This window comes from Ambystoma mexicanum, chromosome 1p (genome assembly GCF_040938575.1).
Source record: "Ambystoma mexicanum isolate Mex_15411 chromosome 1p, UKY_AmexF1_1, whole genome shotgun sequence".
Lineage (NCBI taxonomy): Eukaryota > Metazoa > Chordata > Amphibia > Caudata > Ambystomatidae > Ambystoma > Ambystoma mexicanum.
In genome coordinates, this window is record NC_090921.1 from 124,020,191 (window position 1) to 124,041,323 (window position 21,133).

General features: G+C 45.4%; 1 protein-coding gene across 1 annotated transcript in view; it reads left to right on the forward strand.

The window, feature by feature from the left end:
* The window catches only part of LOC138457973 (IgGFc-binding protein-like), a 344,303-nt gene that overhangs the window by 108,794 nt on the left and 214,376 nt on the right, over positions 1-21,133 (forward strand). The window contains exons 12-16 of the mRNA XM_069607205.1: positions 1,400-1,484; positions 9,075-9,224; positions 10,198-10,362; positions 16,345-16,442; positions 18,148-18,226. Coding sequence (XP_069463306.1) covers positions 1,400-1,484; positions 9,075-9,224; positions 10,198-10,362; positions 16,345-16,442; positions 18,148-18,226 — 577 coding nt within the window. The remainder of the gene's footprint in view (positions 1-1,399; positions 1,485-9,074; positions 9,225-10,197; positions 10,363-16,344; positions 16,443-18,147; positions 18,227-21,133) is intronic.

Below are 21,133 nucleotides of genomic sequence, written 5' to 3' on the forward strand. Positions count from 1 at the left end.
CTCTTATTTCAACGTCCCACCTCTGCACATGTCTTACCTTCCCTTGCGTTGCTTGTTTCTCTTTGCTGGCTTCCGTTTCCTGTATCCTTGCAGTTCAATTCTGTTTAAATGTACTCATTCTACTCTGTTATGCCATTCATCACTATGTACCGCCTCATCCTCTTTCGTCTTGCCCTCTACCCGCCTCCCAGCTTCTTTTAGTTTCTCCTTGTCTGATTTGTTCCACCTCCTAGTTGCACTGCTTTGCTCTCCGTTTTCCTTTCTCTGGAACTCTATCTCTCTGTATATTGTTCCCTCCCTGAATAACCTTTGATGGTTCCTTATAAAATAAGTGGCAGGCTATTATGTAAGTTCATGCAAAAAGGACAAGCATACTCGTCCTTGCAACTTGGGCCACATCACGACCCAGGCGGTAAGGGTTTAACGGCACCGTAAAAGGTGTCGGTGCCGTTAAACCCTTACCGCCTAATTACGAGGTCCCTTTGCGGGTCTCGACCTTAACGGCTGGTTTTACCAGCCGTTAAAGAAGGAACCCGCAAAGGGACTTTCGAGGTAATTACGGTACCGCAATTTGCGGTACCGTAATTACCGCCTTCCCCATTCCCATTGAGCCCTATGGGGCAAACATGGGAATGGGGAAGGGCCAATGGTGAATGGGGAATTACTGCCCCGCCAACCTTGGAATGGGGCTGTAATTCCCCCATTCACCATGGCGGAGTTGGTAAAATAACGGCGTCAACCATGGCGCTAATAGCGCCATGGTTAACGCCAGGGTCGTAATGACCCCCAAGGGGTTCAAAATCACTTCGTAAGCTCATTTGAATGCTCTGACTGCATGCGTGCTCTCACACGCATTGACATTTCACTATTTTTGTACCATACCCATTGTGATAGCAGAGCTTTGGCAGAATTGCATTATAAAAGTATAAAATGGATACTCTGTCATACCCACATACTCTGAGGGAGAGGGGGTGCGGGCATACACAAAGAGGGATTTGGCACACAACTAGAGGTGGGGGGTGGAAATTCAGGAAACGTGGCGGTCTGGGGTGGGGAGACATGCAGGATCTGTAAAGATCTTAATCCAGAAATCATGGGAGGACAACATCCTACTTGTGTTATTTCCTCATTACATTCCCCAGGAGGTCATTGTCAGCCATTTTGAGTTCTATCAGCAGGGAGTTTATGTGTATGTTCGCTGTAGTGACTTTTTCAGAACGGAGCCCGTGTGGAGCAAAAGTACTATTGGTGGACTAGTCTCTGATCCCCATGGCAAATGGATCTATCTGTGCTCCGACATTGGACCGTTCATAGATTCACATGCTTGAATTATTCCCCGTCATCCGGCTGGGAATATCCTGTGAAGAATGACCAATGTCTCCTTCTTTTACCCAAATAGGTCATCTTTGAAGCAATCCGAGGGGACCTACCGCACATGAACATTTCACTCGACAATATCTCCATCCGGAAAGGAGCGTGCCCAAGTAAGGTTAATCAGATGGTTGATTCCATGTGAGTGAATGCATGTGCTGGGCACATAGGTGCAGGTATAAGGCAGGATGATTTGTTTAATCCACCAGTACCAGTCCCCTTAGACAATGACAGCACCCTGCGAATTCCTGGCTTCCGCCTGGAGCAATGATGGTACAGTGTTTTGACACAATGCCGTTCTTGTCATGGCCACCCCGGACCAACTCACTGTGTTTGGACTTTTAAGGGTATAGTCCCATGGGACTCTATGGGAATTAGTGTTTAACATTCCGGCTCCACTTGTGATATCCCGGATATAAGGCGGCATATTCAGTGTTACAGAATTGGCGGCCACTTGCACCAGAGGGTTTCCGCCAACCTCGTAATGTGGCCGAATGTATTTTTTATTGTGGCAGATACATCACTTGGTCCATAGGCACCCTTAACAAAGATGAAAAAGCGCACAGGTATTATGGTATAATGTATATAGGTCTAGCTTACATAAAGTCATAGCAGTGTGTTTCATGAATTTGGTTTATTTTTTTTTATTGTTTGTTTATAACGTGCCTAATACCTGAGTTCGGTTTCTAAGCACGGATCCAAGATTCAAACCTCTGTTGCTCTGCGTGGTCTTGCTTCCAAGACCAGCGCGGTGTCCTTGTGGTATCCTGGTTGCGGTGGGAGAAGAGGCTATTCATGGTGAAATTAGCACAGATCCTTAACATGTGAGTTTGTTTTGTGCAGCATTACCTGGTCATGCCATCAAATGTTAGTTGACGGTCATGGGGCCATGGACTCCTCACCTTTAATTAAGGAATTACTTTTCTAGCCTTCCATTTCTCAGGTCGTACCCCCATAGGCTACCAAGAAGGTGTGGCTCCAGTGGTCAAGACCTTTCTGTCTCCCTTCTCTCCCTCCCCAAATTCCCCTGTGGATGCAGTCAACCCTTGGCTAAGCTGTGGTTCACAGCATAGGCCATTGCAGTACCAGGCTTTAACAGCCTGGCTGTTGAATTTAGCCTCGTGTATCCAATTGCACATCTTAAACAGCTTCATACCTTAAGGGTCTGCTTGAGCACATCTTCCAGACCCATCATACAACTAGCACTTGCCCCTTAAAGAAGTACACAGACCTGCCTAAAACACAGACTAACTAGTGATGCACTGTTTGTCTCCCTATTTCTTCAGCAACATCTCTCACCCGAATCCCCAAACCCGAGAACTTAACCATCCAATCAGACACAAGAATTCCCCCATCTTCCTGAATTACCAAAATTACCTCCCTCTAGAACTACTTGCTACTTCTCCTTCCCTTCAACTCCCTCCCTTCTCCCTCCCCACCCCCCTTCACCATTTCCCTTTCCACCTTCACAGAGTCTGCTTTCCCCAGGCATGGGTACAATTTGTACCCCGGACATAGGTCAGCATCGGGAGACCACATCGGTGGTAATTGGCCTAGTATAAGTGGCTTTTACATGACATCACATTAGCATGACATCCTCTGTGAGCCTTCGAGTACGGGTACAAACAACAGAGTTCAGGCAGCGGTAGTAGGCAGAGTGTGCATCAGTGCACCTAAGGATCTGAGCTGGGCCACCAGAGAGCCCCAAAGGCTGACAAATACCACAAACATCCTGTCCAATAAGTGGACAATGTGAGTGACTCCCAGGGTCCTCTCAGGTGAGGCCATGCTTCACCTTTAAGGGTTCTCTTGAATGTCAACGCCCTGATTCTCCTCTCCCGGCAGTTTTTGAAACCTGGTAGTAGTCTTTATGGGTTGCATCTGGGGTTATAGTCAATTGGTTCCTTTATTTAGTCAGTACTGGGCTTTGCTGGTCATTGTACCTACCTATTTTCAGCAAACATGGACTTTTAAGGACCGGAGTGATGTGGAAGTACAAGGTATCACACCTGCTACCCTTTAACTGGTGTTGTAGGAATGGAAATCATAGGAGCGACCTTCCCTCCTCATGTCAGCACACGCGTTCCATAACTTAGGCTGTCAGCAGTGATGAAAGCGTAAGGTATGGGAGCCTGCGAAGAGTTCTGGTTCCCTGGAAAAGCTGCCTTCCATTGGAGATGCTTAGAACATTTTCCAATTCACTTTGGAGACGTTCATAGATTCTCACAAGATCTGCCACGCCGTGTTGGTTTCCACATCTCTCACATAATTTAGAGTTCTGCACGTTTTGGGTACATTGAAGCACTCCACCCAAGATGGTTGCACAGCACTTTTGAGAAGTCTCTCACTGGTGGGATGTTTTGATCCTCGATAGATTGCCCTCAACTCCGGGTCCTGAGGTGGGATCTGAAGGCCAGATGTCCTTGGTGCAGAAAGTCACTCAGGCCGTCCACTGGCAGTAACTGGGGTCCACAATAGTTCAGAAGAGGCTGGGAGCTCAACGGGGAGCTTTGGTACACTATCTGATGGCAGCAAAGTCAACACTAAACCACATTTATCACACAAAAGATTTTTGACATATATACAGTACAGAAGCGTAAGGGAAGCAGAGTGTGAATAGTACACTTGCATGCGCCTGCCAGATGGTGTGGTCCCTGCCAGGCAAACAATGCTGTAATGGTGAAGAAGGTGGGATAGTCAGTGTTACAGAGAAAAGGAGCATATAGCAGTTTAAAATGGTCGACTCCCTGCGGCCCGTTACTATGGCCAACATTCTGTTGTAAGGGATTCTGTAGCACTATTGCACTCAATGGGAGTGGTCTGCACCATAGAAGGGGCGTGGAGTTGAAAAAAGCATCAGAAGAGGGTAGGGAAGACACAGCAGGTAGTTATCGGGGTTTCCACCATGAACAAACTCCCCCACCACGAGTGCAGTTGTCGTACGGCCAACAACACAACCGGGACAGAATAGTGCAGAATGCAAGCACAGCGGGTGGAAGTGGCTCCTAGAGCACCGGGAATGCCAAAGAGCGAAGAAAATAAGGTAAGCAGGAGGCCGCAAATGGGTGGACAGGGGGATGTCCTGGGGACCCCAACATCACTCTTAGCACAGAAGAAGTGGGTAGTAACTGAAACATTGATCACAGGGATATGTAGTGCAGACATATGACCATAAAAACATGGCCAAAGTCAGTTTCTTATTTCTTGATATAACTCGCCAGGAAGGAGACTTTGTGGTGCTGCCACAAAAAAAGCACTTAGTGCTGAAGGTTCTGGGGATTTAAATTTAGCAAATAGTTTGTATACCCCTGGCAGGTTGCATTCCATCTTTCCATGGATTGGATCTCGTGTCATGTCGTAATCACCCGGAGTTGGGCTGTTGGCTTGGTTTTAGCTGGATTGCCAAATGCTCATTGTCATGGCCTTTCGCTTACATCAATTTTCTAAACCTCAGTTGCTGCCCTAATGGTCTGTCCTAGATCCCAGCCTCCCGCTGTCACCAATTCTTCAGAAATATCCGTATTGTCCATCAGTTGCTGCTGTGGATGCCCCTCTAGCTGGAGTGGTGCTCTCCCTCGAGCAGCACTTCTGCACTAAGCAGCCTCTCAGTCTTTGGCAGCGCGAGGCCCCCGCCTCTTCTGAGGACTTGGTCCTCTTGGCTCTTGGATAGACCTTGAGAAGACAGTAGAAAAAACAACCTCTGCTGGGTTCCAAGCCCAAGATCCGTTTCAGAGGGAAACCAGCTGGATCCTGACAATAACATCTGAAAGTGATCAATTGTCAGACGTTTCTGGGTGCTGGCATGGGCTGGACACAATACGTCTCTGGAAAGAACTAGGATACATTTTGTACAGTTCAGAACAGCTACAAACAAAATGGTGGGAAGCCAGATCTTTATACATTGGGAAAAGCACTATGAATTCAGTAAACTGTAGGTACCTGTGAAAAGGATAACACCCATGAAGATGGGAATACGTTGTGACATGAGGAAGATGGATGCAGTTAAATGGGAAAAGAACAACATATATATATATATTCTGATTCCCGGACCAAAATTGCCTTTTAAATGAAGCGTTCAGCCAACGCTGGTTTAGTGGCACCTGCCACCAAATCCACATCTTGGACCACATACACATCCTGCTAGGCCGAAAGAAACTCTGCTCAGATACCCTGCAAAACAACATAAAGATACCTTATTGAAGAAACATTAATATGTTCTTGGTTTTACAATGGGGGAATCTACAGATATAGGGGTCTACATGTCTCCTCCACTTGCGAGTGAAGACAAGGTAACCCTCAAAATGGTGGATTGCCATGGTTGAGTAGAATGGAGTCACAAATCGAACTGTGAGCGTCAACCTCTGGTTTGGGTTGTTTAAGGGACGCCTTGCCATGTAGTGCTGTTGATACTGTAGGAATGAACACTTTCAGATTGGTGCAGTAGATAACACAGAAAACATGGTAGGAGGATTGCTGGGTCTTTAGCTTCCAATGTGCTCTGCACTGTGTTTCTGGATACCCCACTGAGCGACACCACCAATCACCGGCAGGCCAGACCTTTCTACTTCAGATGCCCACAGCACCTTGAGGTACAACAACGCTGCCATGCTTAGGTCAGGCATTTGCGGAAGTGCGCAAGCAATGGACCTTCATGTTAGTTCAGGATTCGGGTTGGTCCTCTGGTTCAAAATGACATGACCTCTCTGACAGTCGGGTGAACCCCAAATCTAGATGGGGTTATTAACTTCACTGCTGGTATCTCACTGATGGAGCTATGCTGGTCTTCTAGGGCACCCTCAAAAAGACTCCATGGATCAGTTCTGTATGTGGTCTCTTCAGGACATGCAGCATGACGGACCGAATTGGCCCCGCAGGAAACCTTTAGCTGTAAAACAGACATTTCCAGGTGGAGGCTATGTGAGCTTGCAGGTGTTAGACCAGTTCAGATCCTCTTTGAAACCCACGAAACATTAAACCGAAGATCAGACCAGAGGCAGGACTACTGTCTTTTGGAAATGCTGTATGAAGCCAGATCCTGAGAAGTAGGGACTGCAGCGGGCGTCCATTAATGAGGAGCAGCAAGGAAGTACTCAGAAGCCTTACTGAGCTCCACATGGTAGACCTCAGTAGGTATCGCCTAAGAAGCCAATGGCTATCTGAGTTTCAGTACACTCTCATGTGCTTTAGTCACAGGATGCTGATAACTCATATGCTCGTCTTCATTACAAGTATAGGGGTCTACTCATTTATTTCCCCTAAAAGTCCAAATACCTTGGTTACTGGCCCCCATTACCCCACAGTATTTATAGAAGCAACCATGGCTAAAATCAGGAGCCACACTAAGGGAGAATCCCATGTAAGAAAGCAATTGTAAAAGTTAATTAAATCCTTCTAAATATACCTATACTTCATAAAACAGGTCATTGAACAGACTTCTCCCAAGGATTTTCTGAAGATTGTTTAATTGACATGAAATATATTACATTTCATATGAGCAGAATTGCGGCAATGACTCATAACTCGCTATACATGGAATGCCATTTAAGAATTTTCAGACATTTCGCACTTTCTTCTGCAAATACTGTCAGCATTGAAAGAAATACTACTCCACCTTCCATGCCACTCCATAGCAGATAGGAATGTACTGCCCATGGCAATTCAGTGGTAAAATATCACTTGCAAATACAACTCTTCATTTCTGGGACTAGGCTAGGGTCCACGCAGCAAATCAACACTTTCCTGTGATCACCTGTGTCTTGTGGGACAACACATGGAATCAATGTGTGCTGCTTCAGCTGCTAACTGATAAGACAGTGGGCCTCATTACGACCCTGGTGGTCCGGGAACTATGGTACCGGTGAGGCTACCGTTACCGTAGTTCCCGGACCGCCAAACTACGAGTTTTGCTCGCGGGTGCCTGACCTGGCGGGCTGTGCGGCACCCACGTGCACAACTCGCGGATGCACCGGCACCGTTGTTAACGGTGCCGGTGCATCCATACTCCCATCCCCATTCAGCCCTATGGGGCAGAATGGGGATGGGGAGTGCAGCATTACCGGCACCCGCAAATGGGCAATTATCGGCCCGCAAGACTCGTAATGGCTCGGTAATTGCCCATTCGCGGGTGCCGGTCCCAGAGGCGAGTTTGGCGGTAGCCTTGCCTGTGATACAGGCACGGCTACCGCCAAACTCCTAATGATGCCCAGTGTTTAAGACCAGCGTCTACATTATAATTGCTGTTGCATACCTCCATTTTTAGAGGTCATCTTTTTCTGGGATGGCGATTGGTGGTGGTCCTACTTTACCATCAGCAGTAATTCTACCACTGGGTTAATTAAGCCTTAAATTAACATTAAATTGGCATTCAAGCATTTTTGCCTGTCTCGCAGTATTTGGCCCTTCTGTACTTGGACCTAGTCTAGCAAAGATGGTATGTACGCGTGTATGTTATCATCATAAATATGTTTATTCTGAGAGAAAATCCATCAAACAACATACACAATTTCATAAAATATCCATATAAAACCAACAAATATAATAAACATCCATCAACAAGGATGCAGCAAAAAAGGAGAAAAGTTCAGCAGGAAGAATACGCAATTCAAACTTTAAATAATCAGCGAGAACGTAGACATGCTGCCCACAAATTCTTTCCTCAGTTTAAAAGCTTGTCTAACATATGACAAAATGCCCATGCAACGCACGTCATGTTGGCCGAGAGGAGATAGTACAGTGCAGGGTGGCATTGTGCCAATTGGCTCTGTCTTAATACAGGTAATATTGTGTACTTTCTGATTTGTGTATATGCAGGGCAAAACATAACAAAATGCAACAAATCCTCCACATCCTCGCTGGATGACCCTGCCATTTTGCAACGTTTGATTTTAATGGAAGACAATTGAAACTAGCCCTTGTAATCAAACATCTATCTATCCTGCTTCTTATGGCTCAGAGTTAGATACAACTGTAAATAATCTATAGTACAAATGATAGCATGCTTCCTACTGGCATTCGTTAAAAGTTCTCTGGATTCTCGTTTATCTTTTATAAATGGGATAACATTATCTTTGTAATTTTTCCCGGTGATTTCTTTATGCACGTATATATGTATGGGATTTATAAAGCGTCAACCTAGCTGGGCACGCTTCACAAAAGGTTTGCTCCCAGGGGGGGTTACAAGTAATGCAGGGGTATAAGAGGATCTGGGGTGGGTAGGGAAAGCAGGAGCGAGGGGTAGCATTTCCTCTGTTTCCTGAAAGAGACCATAGCCATTTTATACTTGGTTTAGATTACTCAACGTTCACATCTTCTCTACCCAAGATTTGAACACCGTAAATCAAGAACTTAAATATTGTTTTGTATTTCAGGAGGTGTGTTATGCTTTTATGCCATTCTACCTACAGCTTTACGAGTTTGTAGAATATTTGAATTTTAAGTCATCAGACAAATAATTTGAATTCATGTCATGACAAGGAGGAGATGTGTTGCATAAATCATCTGATTGGACCTCCTGAAAACCTGACTTGATGTTATTGTTTAGTGAGTCGCAGAGCCCAGCCATTACACCTATGTGCAACTTGGGCATATGACACTGCCTGGCAATAAAATAACCCAGTATTGATGTTCTGCCACATGCTGCTCTTGGCGCACCTATGCTATGCCTTTATACAATCAGTCCTTTGACTGATCTTTCCACCTTCCAGCGGCAGAGTGTCTCGGCATCTGTGATTTCGACACCAATGGTGACCTGTGTGGCTGGGAAATCCCAAAAGCTGATCTCGCCTGGATCCAGTACTCCGGCCAGACCGACACTCCTGGAACCGGACCAGATGATGACTTCTCCAAACCTGGCCGTGAGTAGAGTGCAAATGGCCCTCTCCTTCTGGGAGGACACCACACCCAGTAGTCTCCCCCCATCATGGCCTGTGCATGCATTGGGTGAACTGATGGATTCATGGCTCCCACCTATTTCCCTGAAAAATATTTGAGCAGTGGAGAGCAAGAGAGAGGGGCTTGAAAGTTGGTTCTTGTTTCAAAGGACTGTTGGTGTTGTTGTACAGAGATCCATCTTCCAACATAGATTGAACTTCCCAGAATTCCTCATAGTGGCCATTGGGATGTACAGGTGCATGACCTTACATCAAGGGATTCACCAAAGCTTTCTGTTCAACGCAGTTCAGTGCAGGCTCCACACCATTTGATGACATTGTAGACTCAGAAATCACAACATGTGACCTAGTCATTTGGGTGTTTTATGTGTGCCCCCTCTCTGTCTAACCCTATCCTCATTCCTGCGCTCTCTCTTCTCTTTCTCTCTCTCTCTCTCTCTCTCTTTTTCTCTCTCTCTCTCTCTCTCTCTCTCTCGCCTGTTCTGATTCCCTTGCCTCTCCCACTACGAAAGCTTAATTACTTTCACTCAGTGCCCTGCCTGTCACTATATCTCTTCCCCTTTACATTGTTTATCTGAAGCCCTCTTCTACCAGTTGTCTTCTTCAATATTCAACCACCATCTCAGATTTCTTTCCACTCCCTCCTAACCTCTTTTATTCATTATCTCTCTTTATACACCCTCCCTACTTAACCCGCCCCCCCTTTCTATTTCCTCCACCACTGGGCTCCCACTCTTTCCCTTACACACGCTCTCTCTCCTCATACTCCACGTGTCTTGTCGCCTTCGTCTTCCCTTCTCCCCTGACCTCCATGGCTGCTTGGACGCTGTAACATGAATGAGATGTGCTTTGAGCCTGCCAACAGAGGGATAACATGGAATGAGTTTGTCAATACTGGGGAAAATGGAGGTAATTGTTGTTCCTTGTCCCCATACAGTGGGTTGGTACATGCTGTTGGATTCCTTCGATAAGGACTTTGGTGCCAGTGCGAACCTCGTCAGCCCCTTGTACCGATCGCCTGGATGCCTGGAGCTCCGCTTTCACTATTACTTGTACGGAACCTCAACGTCAGTGAAGATCAACGTATATGCTCGTGTTACAGGTGAGTCCTTGCTTGAGCCGCAGATACCTGCAGTGAGGAACTGCACTGCTCGCAGTGGGTGAAATTAGTCATACTTCACATGGTGTACGATCACAGCTTAGGCACAGGGTGGCGATTCCTGCCAGAAAAGAAAGCTACTAAGACATGCAGCATGGGGCAGACAATCCAATTGGTGGGCAATGTTTTATTTAGGATATCTTTTCTCATTACCCTTGTTCCAGAAACACATCGCTGAAATATTTCAACTTCTGTGCTATATTTGCAGCCATGAGAAATATACATTCTCCACCTCCCTCTTCCTCATCCCTTCTAGACTACACAGATTGAAGGCTTCTGTACTCTAGTCCTAAGGTTTCTGGTGTGCTCTGTGTACCATTCTGCTAGATTTCCTCAGCACAGTTCTAATCTCTCCTCCTGGGAAGAGAATCCAGCATAGCACCAGAAACATATCACAATAAAACATAAAAAGAAATATGCTAAACTTAGAATAGCTGCCCGACCCCAGCCCCTGCTATAGTTGGACCCACAGAACCATAAGGATAACCAAGGTACACACCACGCCAGTGTTTCAACAGCTCCCTCAGTGTCCTCAGACTCGGATTTGATGCTGCAATAGTTAATCTTTCGTTTTGACTACCTGCCCCAGAGGCTGGGTGAATACACAGATGCCCCACACTAATTTGGGGTGTATTTATAAATCCTAAGGACACTTTATTAGGACGTGCATATATACATGCTAAGTTTAGTGGAAGGGCTAAATCCACCCACATGTACCACTATTGACACCATTTTTGAATTGCACACTGTCTATCTACCTCATCACGAGTTTGGCGGTAACCATTAAATGTGGGGGTAATGTTATTACAGCCTCATTAAAGGGTCCGCCAAATCACAGGCTTGGCGGATTCACCCCCAGCTCTGAGCTGGGGGTAGATCCACTGCGATTTTGCTGATTTTTGGCACTATTACCGCCAGCGGTAATAGTGACGAGCATTCCCCAATGGGGAATGGGAAATTCCCGAATGGGCCCAATGGGGAATGGGGACTTACCGTTCCGCCAAAACCCGTGATCCAGTGCTAATAGCGCCAGGGGGTTTGGAGGTAGGGGTCATAGCGCCCAACTCGTGATGAGGCCCTATAGCCTTTTTGGACCCATCAAAAAACTGGAAAACCTGAATTGAATCACGCAAGGCCGTCTGACACAAATCAAGTGGAGATAAAGTCAAGGCAGGATAACCCAAAGCATGGATATGTGTGTACAGGATGTACATGGTGTATGGGCTATGAACCCTATGCTTAACATTGGGCCTAATTTGAATTGGGGTGGTAGTGCTGCATCAGGACCATATCCCGTCCCATCAACCAGGTGTCAGTCTGCTTCTACCCATGATTAATATAAGATGCTGAATACCTGTGGAGCTGATTCGGATTTCCAGGTAGCTCTCAAGGTGTTAAGCAGAGGTTTTGGCTGTATTCACGAGCCATTCAAAAGTGCTGGTGAACCTAGCTGATGAGGGCACAAACTCCTAACAGCAAAAGATGCTTGCTATTCATAATTTACTTACTTTTACCTGCACAACAAATACATTCACAGAAGATAAACTCTTATTTTCATAACATATGCAGGAGGACGATCTAGATATTATAGTGCATCACTCGCCCTTGATTGCTCGGCTATGCTACCATTAGGTGAGCCGAGTAAAGCTTGGGTGAAACACTGTTGCCTAGTTGAGAGTAAGTCTCCATCCTGAATGGATTTTTCTAACAAGTTTGTCAGCAATGGTCCGTATAGCTTTGTTTAGGTTCTGTAACTTGTAACAATATATTTGGAGACCACCCTTAATATGGGGAGTTCCTCGCTGCCCCAATTAAGAGGAGACAGAACACATTGGTTGTTTTTGTTCACCTAGCCCTGTCTATGACTCTTATAGAGCCACTTATAGAGCCACATAGATCCCTCCCCATGTGCCAACAATGTGCCAAGACCCAGGCCGGGGTATAGAGGGGATATATATTAAATGATAGGTTCAATAAATATTTCACCAAATTATCATACACGCCACCTTCTCTGTGGCACAAAACAAAGTTTCAATACAAAAATGTACTTTAGGGTATGTTACTGTTGAATTTTACTTTCGTTCTTGAAACACAGGCTAAATAACAGTTCCACCCTCTTGTCCCACAGACCCCTTTTATGTCAAAATTAAATAATACCTGGGAACATTTCTAGTTCATGAGCCTCAGCATTCCTTGATAAGGTTTAGGTTTAAAACAACTGCAACAGTGTCCGTGTTCAAAAGCAAAATTCAGGCACGCAGCGCTTTGTATATTTAGTTTTCCGGCGCACTTAATAATGCTGGCAGTTTTAAAATAACACAGACGTTTGAGAATACGTTGGGTTGATAGAACCCTCTACCTTCTTCACCCCAGAGCAATACAAACTCTTTCTGCTATCAGGGTCACTTTTCTCCGTCGTAGGAAAGAATGTGCATTTTTCAGTCAGGAATTACACTTGGTTTCATTTAACACAGCACCTCCCTACCTGGCCCCAAAACCCCAGCTTCAGTTACATTCAGCACCCTTCTGCCTAAAGGCCAGATCTGGGGAGGGGTGATAGTTAGGAATTTCGTTTTTGGACAGGGGCACCCCTTTTCCTTAGGGAAGTCTGGGGTTGACAGACAAAATATATGTACCCAATTACTTTAAATGACTTTCACTTGAATTACCACTAGTCAATGAAATTACTTTTCAGTAAAAAATGCTACGGGTCTACTCAGGTTGCCCCACCCACTATCAAGGGAAAAACCTTAAGGCAAGCAGATCCCCCACACATTTGGTTTTGTTTGGATTAAGCTACTTACGTTGGAAATCTCTATTTCGGGTGCTCAGGAAAGTCAGTAGGGCTCATCTTTTGGTCAAGCACAGGGATATGGTCAGGCACTTCAGTCAAAGATAGCCACAAGCATCCATCCCTCATTTGGTTCTTTAATCATAGGGCCCAAACAGCTCCAGTATTTCCCAATTGCTGTCTTCCCAGGCAAATTTAATCCTGCAGCAATTTGTAGTCCTTTCCAACCCAGGTAGTGTCAGGCAATTCTCTCACAGATGATTGAGGCAGCTGTCCTGGCAAGGTTGAATTCTGACACCTTCCTTTAGTATTTCACCCAGATGATGTATAGGCAGTCTTGTTCCCCTCTGGCTTGTGCAGCCACTTTGTAACCCCCAATTCCCACCCCCGAAATATTGAGATCAGGAGGTGTTGACTTATTAGCACTGAACTTCCAATGGACCTTTACGGTCCTCTCCTCCTCCAAGGTCCAAACCCTCTCTGCTGGTAGGCCCTTGGAGTTCTGAAATTGAAATCATGGGAAAAACAAATATAGAGACTGTTCAAAAAGAGCAAGTTTGCAATATTAGCACAATTAAATCATTTCCTTTTTGTATTTTTTAAAGGCTGCTTTTTCAAACATCTCCCCTAACAAATCTGTTTTAATCCTCAAGCGTTCAGCTGTGAGCATTGACACTGATGGCTCCAAGCAAAAGGACGCCTATAAACGCAAGTCTCACCGACTCGAAAGAGACAGGGGGATAGAGCGGGACAGAGAGAATGAGAGTGCAATGAGAGAAAGAGAGTGTGCAAGTGCGGGAGAAAGAGAGCGATTGAGAGAGAGAGGGTTTAGATCAGTAGATGATCTGCCTGGATCCGCCAGTGGATAATAAGACATCAAAATAGAAAAGCAGCCATGGTTCTTAAAACAAGGGCAAAACAAAGGGTACATCTACGGTAAGATGTGTTAGGTATTGTAGCACGACTGTCTGAGCTTGCTATCCAGAACCTAAACTGGTGTACACGGTGAGAAAGTCAACGGAAAAGTCAGATGTGTTGCAATGCTGCGGTTTTAGGACTTTGCAGTGATTCCGCAGAACCTTAGTCTAAGGGTCCAAAGTGATGCCCCCAAAAGAAGGGACAGCGCACGAGCTGTCCATAGGGCCCTCCCTTTCGGACAGCATCCAGACAACTGTATGGTCGCCACCATACAGACAGTGTCCAATGTATCTGGGTCTTGAGGGGCCATGCTTTAGGCAACAGGGTGAGAGAAGATCTTGCCAAGGCACTACAAAGAGCATACAAAGGTTGTTCCTGATGGTAATTGTGTACATGCTTACATAGAAACGCAGTAGGAAGGACATGTAAGTGAATTGGCTGAGGCCTACATGTGAGTAGTCTGCATGGACCCCACATATCAACCCTACATGCAGGTACTCGGCAGGGACTCCATACATTAAGGGCTTACATGTGTTGATGGCACATCTATAATTATACATTGATGTGATGTGGGCAGATTTTTTGTTGGCCAGGTTCTGCTGGTCTTCAAGTGTACATATTCAGCACAGATTGTGGACAATCAAAATGATGCACCTTTTTCATTCTTCATGTATTTGTAGTGGGGATTTGCCCATTGCTAACTTTTCCTGTCTGCATATATGTTCGATGTCTTTTTGGACTTTGTTAGCTCAGTGTTCAGTCTATTTTGTAACAATACAAAATATACATTTCATACACGTCCTACTGAACAAAATGTATAACATTGAGAAATGTGCTATTGAATAATAAAACAGCAAATAGATGAGATTAAGTTTCACTTAGAATGGAACCATATGTAGAATTGATTGCCTCAATTCATGTGTGTGTCTTTCCAAGAGGGTTTCTAAATAAGCCTGTAAATAACTACCATCGGGAACAACGTGTTGTGTGCTCAGTTTAGCCTCAGTTGTCCATGAGTAGGGACCCTTGCCTTTTATATTATCAAAGCACTACAAAGAGTCAGCCTCCCCTCACGTAGCCTAGAACACTCTCTCCCATGTGTATGATGTTCCTTAGACGATGGCAAATCTCCAGGAAGCTCAAACCTAACATTCCCACTTCCTAGATACCTGTACATGTCACACATGCCACTTTCACACACATGTGAGCCACGTTGAGAACCCCTTACCTTTCCACTGAACCAGCAAGCGTTCTTAAGAGCAGGAGCCACGGACAAGACCTGCCTCGTGGTCACCGGTGTTTGACAAGTCATGCAGTGTCTCGTTTCCAGTTCCGGGATCAGGGTTGCCAGAGACACAGTTTTCCCCGCTGATATGTCAGTAGCGTAGATTGTAAGCGATGGCCGACCCTTTGTCACCAATCTTGTCCACCCTGAACCCACCTTTATACAAATCATCTGTGATCCAGCTTTAATTTATGGTGTTGTGTTTGTTGTACGTTGCGCGTAAGAGACCATTTTGATGATACCACTCTGAAATTCCCCTTGACCTTCTTCCCAGCTCACCACTATCTTCCACAGTTTTGCACTAGAATCTTAGGAAATAATATAAAGGAGAATCACTTATCACATCCAACTCTCTGCCCCCCAATCCCAGGATAACACAAGTCCCACCTTCTGAAAGTATCCCTGTGTCCTATGGGGTGAGCAAGCCCAGTATCTTAAGACCTCCAAGTCACAGTGCAGCTTCATCCTTCCAGCTTCCATTCCTCCTTCTTGCTGAATGTTTGATATGTATAATTGCTGTGAAGTGACCGCCCTTCCTCCAGCCTAACTCTGTGCCAGGAACCCAACACTCTTCCTTCTTTATTTCCTTGCTCCTGCCCTGTCCAATTCCAGGTGCTTGCATTATCCCACTTCCTTCCCCAGCCAGTTGGGCTGGCACCAGGATAACCTGCTTGGGGGATTTGATTCCTCTAAGTGCTTACCCTTTCATTCTCTGTATGATCAGGATTCTGCAGGGGGGTGGGGGGTACAGTTTGCATGGATGCGGCCTAGAGATGGCTTGCGCAGCCTGCTTCCTGAAGATCATTTCCTACTGAGGCTACTATCATTCCTCACTGGACCCCCTCCTCCCGCACAGCGCAGCCTGGTTCAATTTTTCCAGGACACACTGTTAATAATGGCAGTCCTTCTTTTGTTTTTCTTGCTCCTTTAGGCGGAACACTTGGAAACCTTCTATTCACTGTGATGGGGAACCAAGGACAAAAGTGGATACCAGCTGTGGCGGTATACACTGGCACCTCTGAGGTCCAGGTAAGCTAGGGCCTACAGCTACAGCACTGCAATCTGCCAGTACCACGCGTGGTAGAGAACTCTTCTGGGGTGGCACAGATCTAGATACATATGATATGATATGACATTTATAATGCATAGTACTAGTAGGCATGCAAGGCAGAAGGAGTAGGAACAGTACTACTAGATGGAAAAGTGTACTGAGTAGAGAACCATGCAGTGTATCCGTCATCCATACAATGTTCTATAAGACAAACCGTGCTACGTGGTATCCGGTCATTGCATCAACAATCAAAGCATCGACAGCCAAACGATCTTAAAAAAAGCATAAAAAAAATCATCAAATGCATTTTTTTAGATGGTAAAGGGTTTAGTTGAATACAAACGGGGTTTAAAGGTTAAAAAAGGGGGTTGGGGGACACCCCATTAAAAAAAAATAAAATGCATGAGATGCTTTTTATTTAGATGGTATGGCATTAGATGCGTTGGCTGTCGATGGAATGACTATAAACCATGCTACGTATCTGAGCAGTACTTGATATATAATGTACTAAACCTATTAAAATAGAGAGTTTGGCATCAGCAAGTGCAGGACTGGTTTTTATACGGGACTAGATAGTAGTATTAGTTAACAGTACAGTGTTGGTAATCAACGCAGTACTAGGTATATGATTAGATAAAAACAGTGGTAAGTATCAATACAGTACTAGATATGTGTACCGTACAATATATATAAACATAGTATTAGCGAGTACAGAAAAGGTCATTGGTAGGGGACTAGATAGTAGCAATAGGAGTATTGGTGTTTCATCGCCCTCTGCCACGCTCTCAGTCCTCTTGCTGCCATACCCCATACTAGTGTCATTGTATCGCCCATTCACACCTCAGAGCCTTCATTGCTACGTGCCCATGTCTCCCTTCTGTTTGTTTTGGCACAGCGTTGGGGGAAGGGGTGGAGAATCTCCATATCACGATTCACCGGGTGAACTGAGAAACAGAGAACGGGGCATTAGGGAGTGTGCGCCCAAATCAGAGCAGGATAGCTGTGGGCATGCAATGATCCGAAGCTGGAGGCATGATCTCAAAAGGTCAGCCAGGGGAATGCGTTGGATTGTCCAACTCTGCGCCTGGATGGCTCGGATCCTGACGGGTTTTTAGTGGATCCCTCATTAATATTCATGAGGAAAAATGTCCATACCGTTCGAATCATTGAAGTCAAATTTATCTCATGAATATTCAGGAGGGGCACTGAAAACCCAACATGGATCCAGCCCTCGAGGCCTGAAGTTGGACAACCCTGGACGACGGGAAGTATACTCCCCGCTAGTTAAAGATAAATTGGAGTGCTATTCAATATTTTGGCAGGCTATTGGTAAAACAATGTTTATACAGTTAAATGTATACTATACAATGCCAACTTCATTAAATGCAAGGCCATCTAGTCAAAGATTGCACACCTCGAAATACAATAGGTTTTCACACAGGGTCATTATTCGGCCATTCGACCACTAAGCTCATACACGATGGAGTTCCCAGGAATGGGTCCAGCAGTTATATGGACTTGGTTGATCTGCCTTCTGGGCACTGATCACATGGTGAAGGAGATGCAGATGTCTTGGTGTCCATCTCTGCACAGTGTGAATGATGAGTTTGCATGGTAGCCAACTTAGATGCCTTGTGACCAGTCCCACCTGAACGCTCAACCACTGTCTTTCTTTTTTCACAGTTCATCATAGAAGGAGTCTTCGGGGAGACCGCCAAGACGGACATAGCAGTGGACAGCGTCACCGTCTGCCCTTGTCAAGGTAAGGACTCCACTTTATTGAACTCTCTTCCATGCTCAAGGCGTGTTATTTCCTCCTATCTCCTCTTTCGTCAATTACTGAAAACTCATCTCCTCTAGACGGTCTCTTTCCTCTCCCTCCATAAGTAGTGCCAGGATGCCTTTGTGCGAACTTTAGAAGTTACGTTAACATAACAAAACATTCCAGGAACAGCATGGGACAAAGAAAACCCACCCTCTCTGTTTCTCACCATTGCCATCAATGGTTTTATTAACTAGAGTCTGGCCTCTTTTGGAGGGGGGAGGTGGGATCGTAATACTTTACAAAACTTTATTGGCTGTTCTTTGATCAGAGCCTAGAGTTCTGCTAAGATGTACACGTGGGCACAGTGTTATCCACTGCGCTTAAGAGTGCCCAGCTAACGCTCCATAAAGGCACCAACCACTCCAACACGGAGAGAAAGACATTAATTTAAGTTGTCATAGTGGGTGGACAAACTGAGCCCGGTGTACATTGCACACAATCTGAGTTCTGCCAGCAGCAAAAAGGCCTTTGTGGCAATCATCACTCATGTTCTGGGTTCCAGCCATACCCACCAATAGCAACCGAGCACTTTCACCCCAAAAGTGAGCCTGCGGGGGTCCAAAGTAATTTATATAATTCATGATTGGTTATTTATAACCCGCTTAATAGCCAGAGGTTTCTAAGCGTGGACCAGGGGATCAAACCTGTGTTGCGGTGCACCATCTTGTTCCCAAAGCGAGCGCGTTGCCCCTGAGCTATCCTGCAAGCCCAATGTCAACTCAATCGCCCACAAATGCACTTGAGCACCCATTTTTGAAAACACAGGTTCTCCTTCCCAATAGCGCTCCAACTGCATTGGTTTATTTAGAACTGGACGCTATCCCAATTAGTGATCAAGTACCTTTAAAGCCTGACTTGTAGTGGGTAAGACTCTGGAAAATGGATGCCTTAGAAAAACATTGAGATGCTTCAACCCATCTAAAGTCTTTGGATGGGAGCAAAAGCTCCAAGTGGGTTATACATGTAAAAAGGTTGTTTTTCGACTAGGAGAGAGTGATTTATGGACACACCCAGTGGAAAAAGCAGGCTCCAGGACTCTGAAAAGGGATGCAAATATGGCAGCAAAGAAACAGTTTGAGCTGAAAGCTATGTCTCTAAAATAAGGGGCAGAATATCTAACCCTCTGGACGTCGGTGGGGATTAATGTCCACCTTGACAACATAACCCTGGCATTCAAACGAGCACTGTACATACGTCGCGGGTTGGGGATATTGCAAATTGCATCTTTCACCAAGCATGGGTCTCGTTACAAGTCTGGCGGTCTAGAAATAAGGGTGCTGGTCGCAACGTATCGGCACCATTTCTGGACCACCAGACTACGAGACTGCCTGTAGGTCTGACCTGCCGGGAGCACCGCTCCCTGCATGCATCGTTCGCAACGGTGCCAGTACTTCCATGTTCCCATTCCCGTGCAGACTCCACAGGAATGGGGGCTTACACTTTCCGCCGGCTGACTTACCGGGCTGCCGGGACTTGTAATGGCTCGGTGGCACCGGGATCACAGGTGGCGGAACGGTGTTACAAGGTCACTGGCAACCCGCCGGTAGCACAGGCTGGTTACCGCCAACCTTGTAATGAGGCCCATGGTCTGTTGCCCATTCTGGGGCATGCCCTATGTGTGGGCATTACTTGTTAATCTGCCCTGTGACTCTGAATTTGAGACGCTTTTATTTTGAAGCCTATCCTGAGTAAAGCTGGCATTCGACGTGTAGACGAGGCAGTGACATTCTTAAGAGAATCTGTGCAGTTTGACGTTGTTTTTGCCACTACGAGCATGGCTACTAAGACTGAGATCTCAGAAAAATACTCCTTCCCAAAATATTGTGATAAATGATGAAAAGGTGATACTATGATCACCTTGTAGGTCCTGGAGACCCTATGTATACTATTTATGGTTTATAGTGAGTATTTCAAATGACATTTTTTCGAATGCATATATGTCGAAAACATTTCGTCTAAAAAAAATGCAAATGTTTCTTTTTTTTTAATGGGGAGGTTAACCCCCAAACCCGTTTTTTTTAACACTTTTTTTTACTCACAAACACAAAACCCCCCAAAAACGTATTAAATAAAAAAAGAATACATTTCGGAAAAATGCATTCGACATACTGACTGGATACCACTATGTATACCGCTGAGAGGTTGCCAGATACCCTCTCCTCTTGGATTGATTTGTGAGCATTTTAATTCTTTGTTTCTTTTTTTACTGCCATTATTAATCTATGTGTTTCCGAATAAATTGTAATGCTGTTTTATCCTTTTTAGTAGTACGTTTTATGCGTGCAAGTTAGATTGTTCAATGCAGATAGTTTTTATCTGTCTTTTTTTTTCTATTGGGTTTAGACATGGAAAACCTTTTAACTTGTGTCTTAGTATGAAATTGTTATTGTGTATTTTTATTTGTACTTAAAGGTTATTCATGCCGAATCAAAGTTTGTTGATGATGATGGTGGTGGTGGTCGTCATATGATTATAGCAAAACAAAAGAGGTGATGGCTGGAAGGTTTAGAATGAATCTTAACCACAGGCATTGCTCTGGGCAACCCCCCAGGCCATCGTTTTCCACCTGCCAAGCCATTATAGAAGGGGAAAGACCATATGCAAATCAGGCTTGGTCCCACCCCAAAAGGGGCAGTCCAGCCCGAACTGCTCGGTCACATCCCTTCTGCACGAGACCACAAGCATCCCCAAACATGTCTCAGCCTTGTTGGGCCTCATCAGTGAGGAGTAGCTTGGGTCTCTAGGCCCAGCAGGCACGAGACCCACGTCTGGGCATACCCGTCCCACTCAGGGACCTTGGACTCCTTGGTTTGATGATTGTTTGGGCTTGAAAGGTCGGGCATG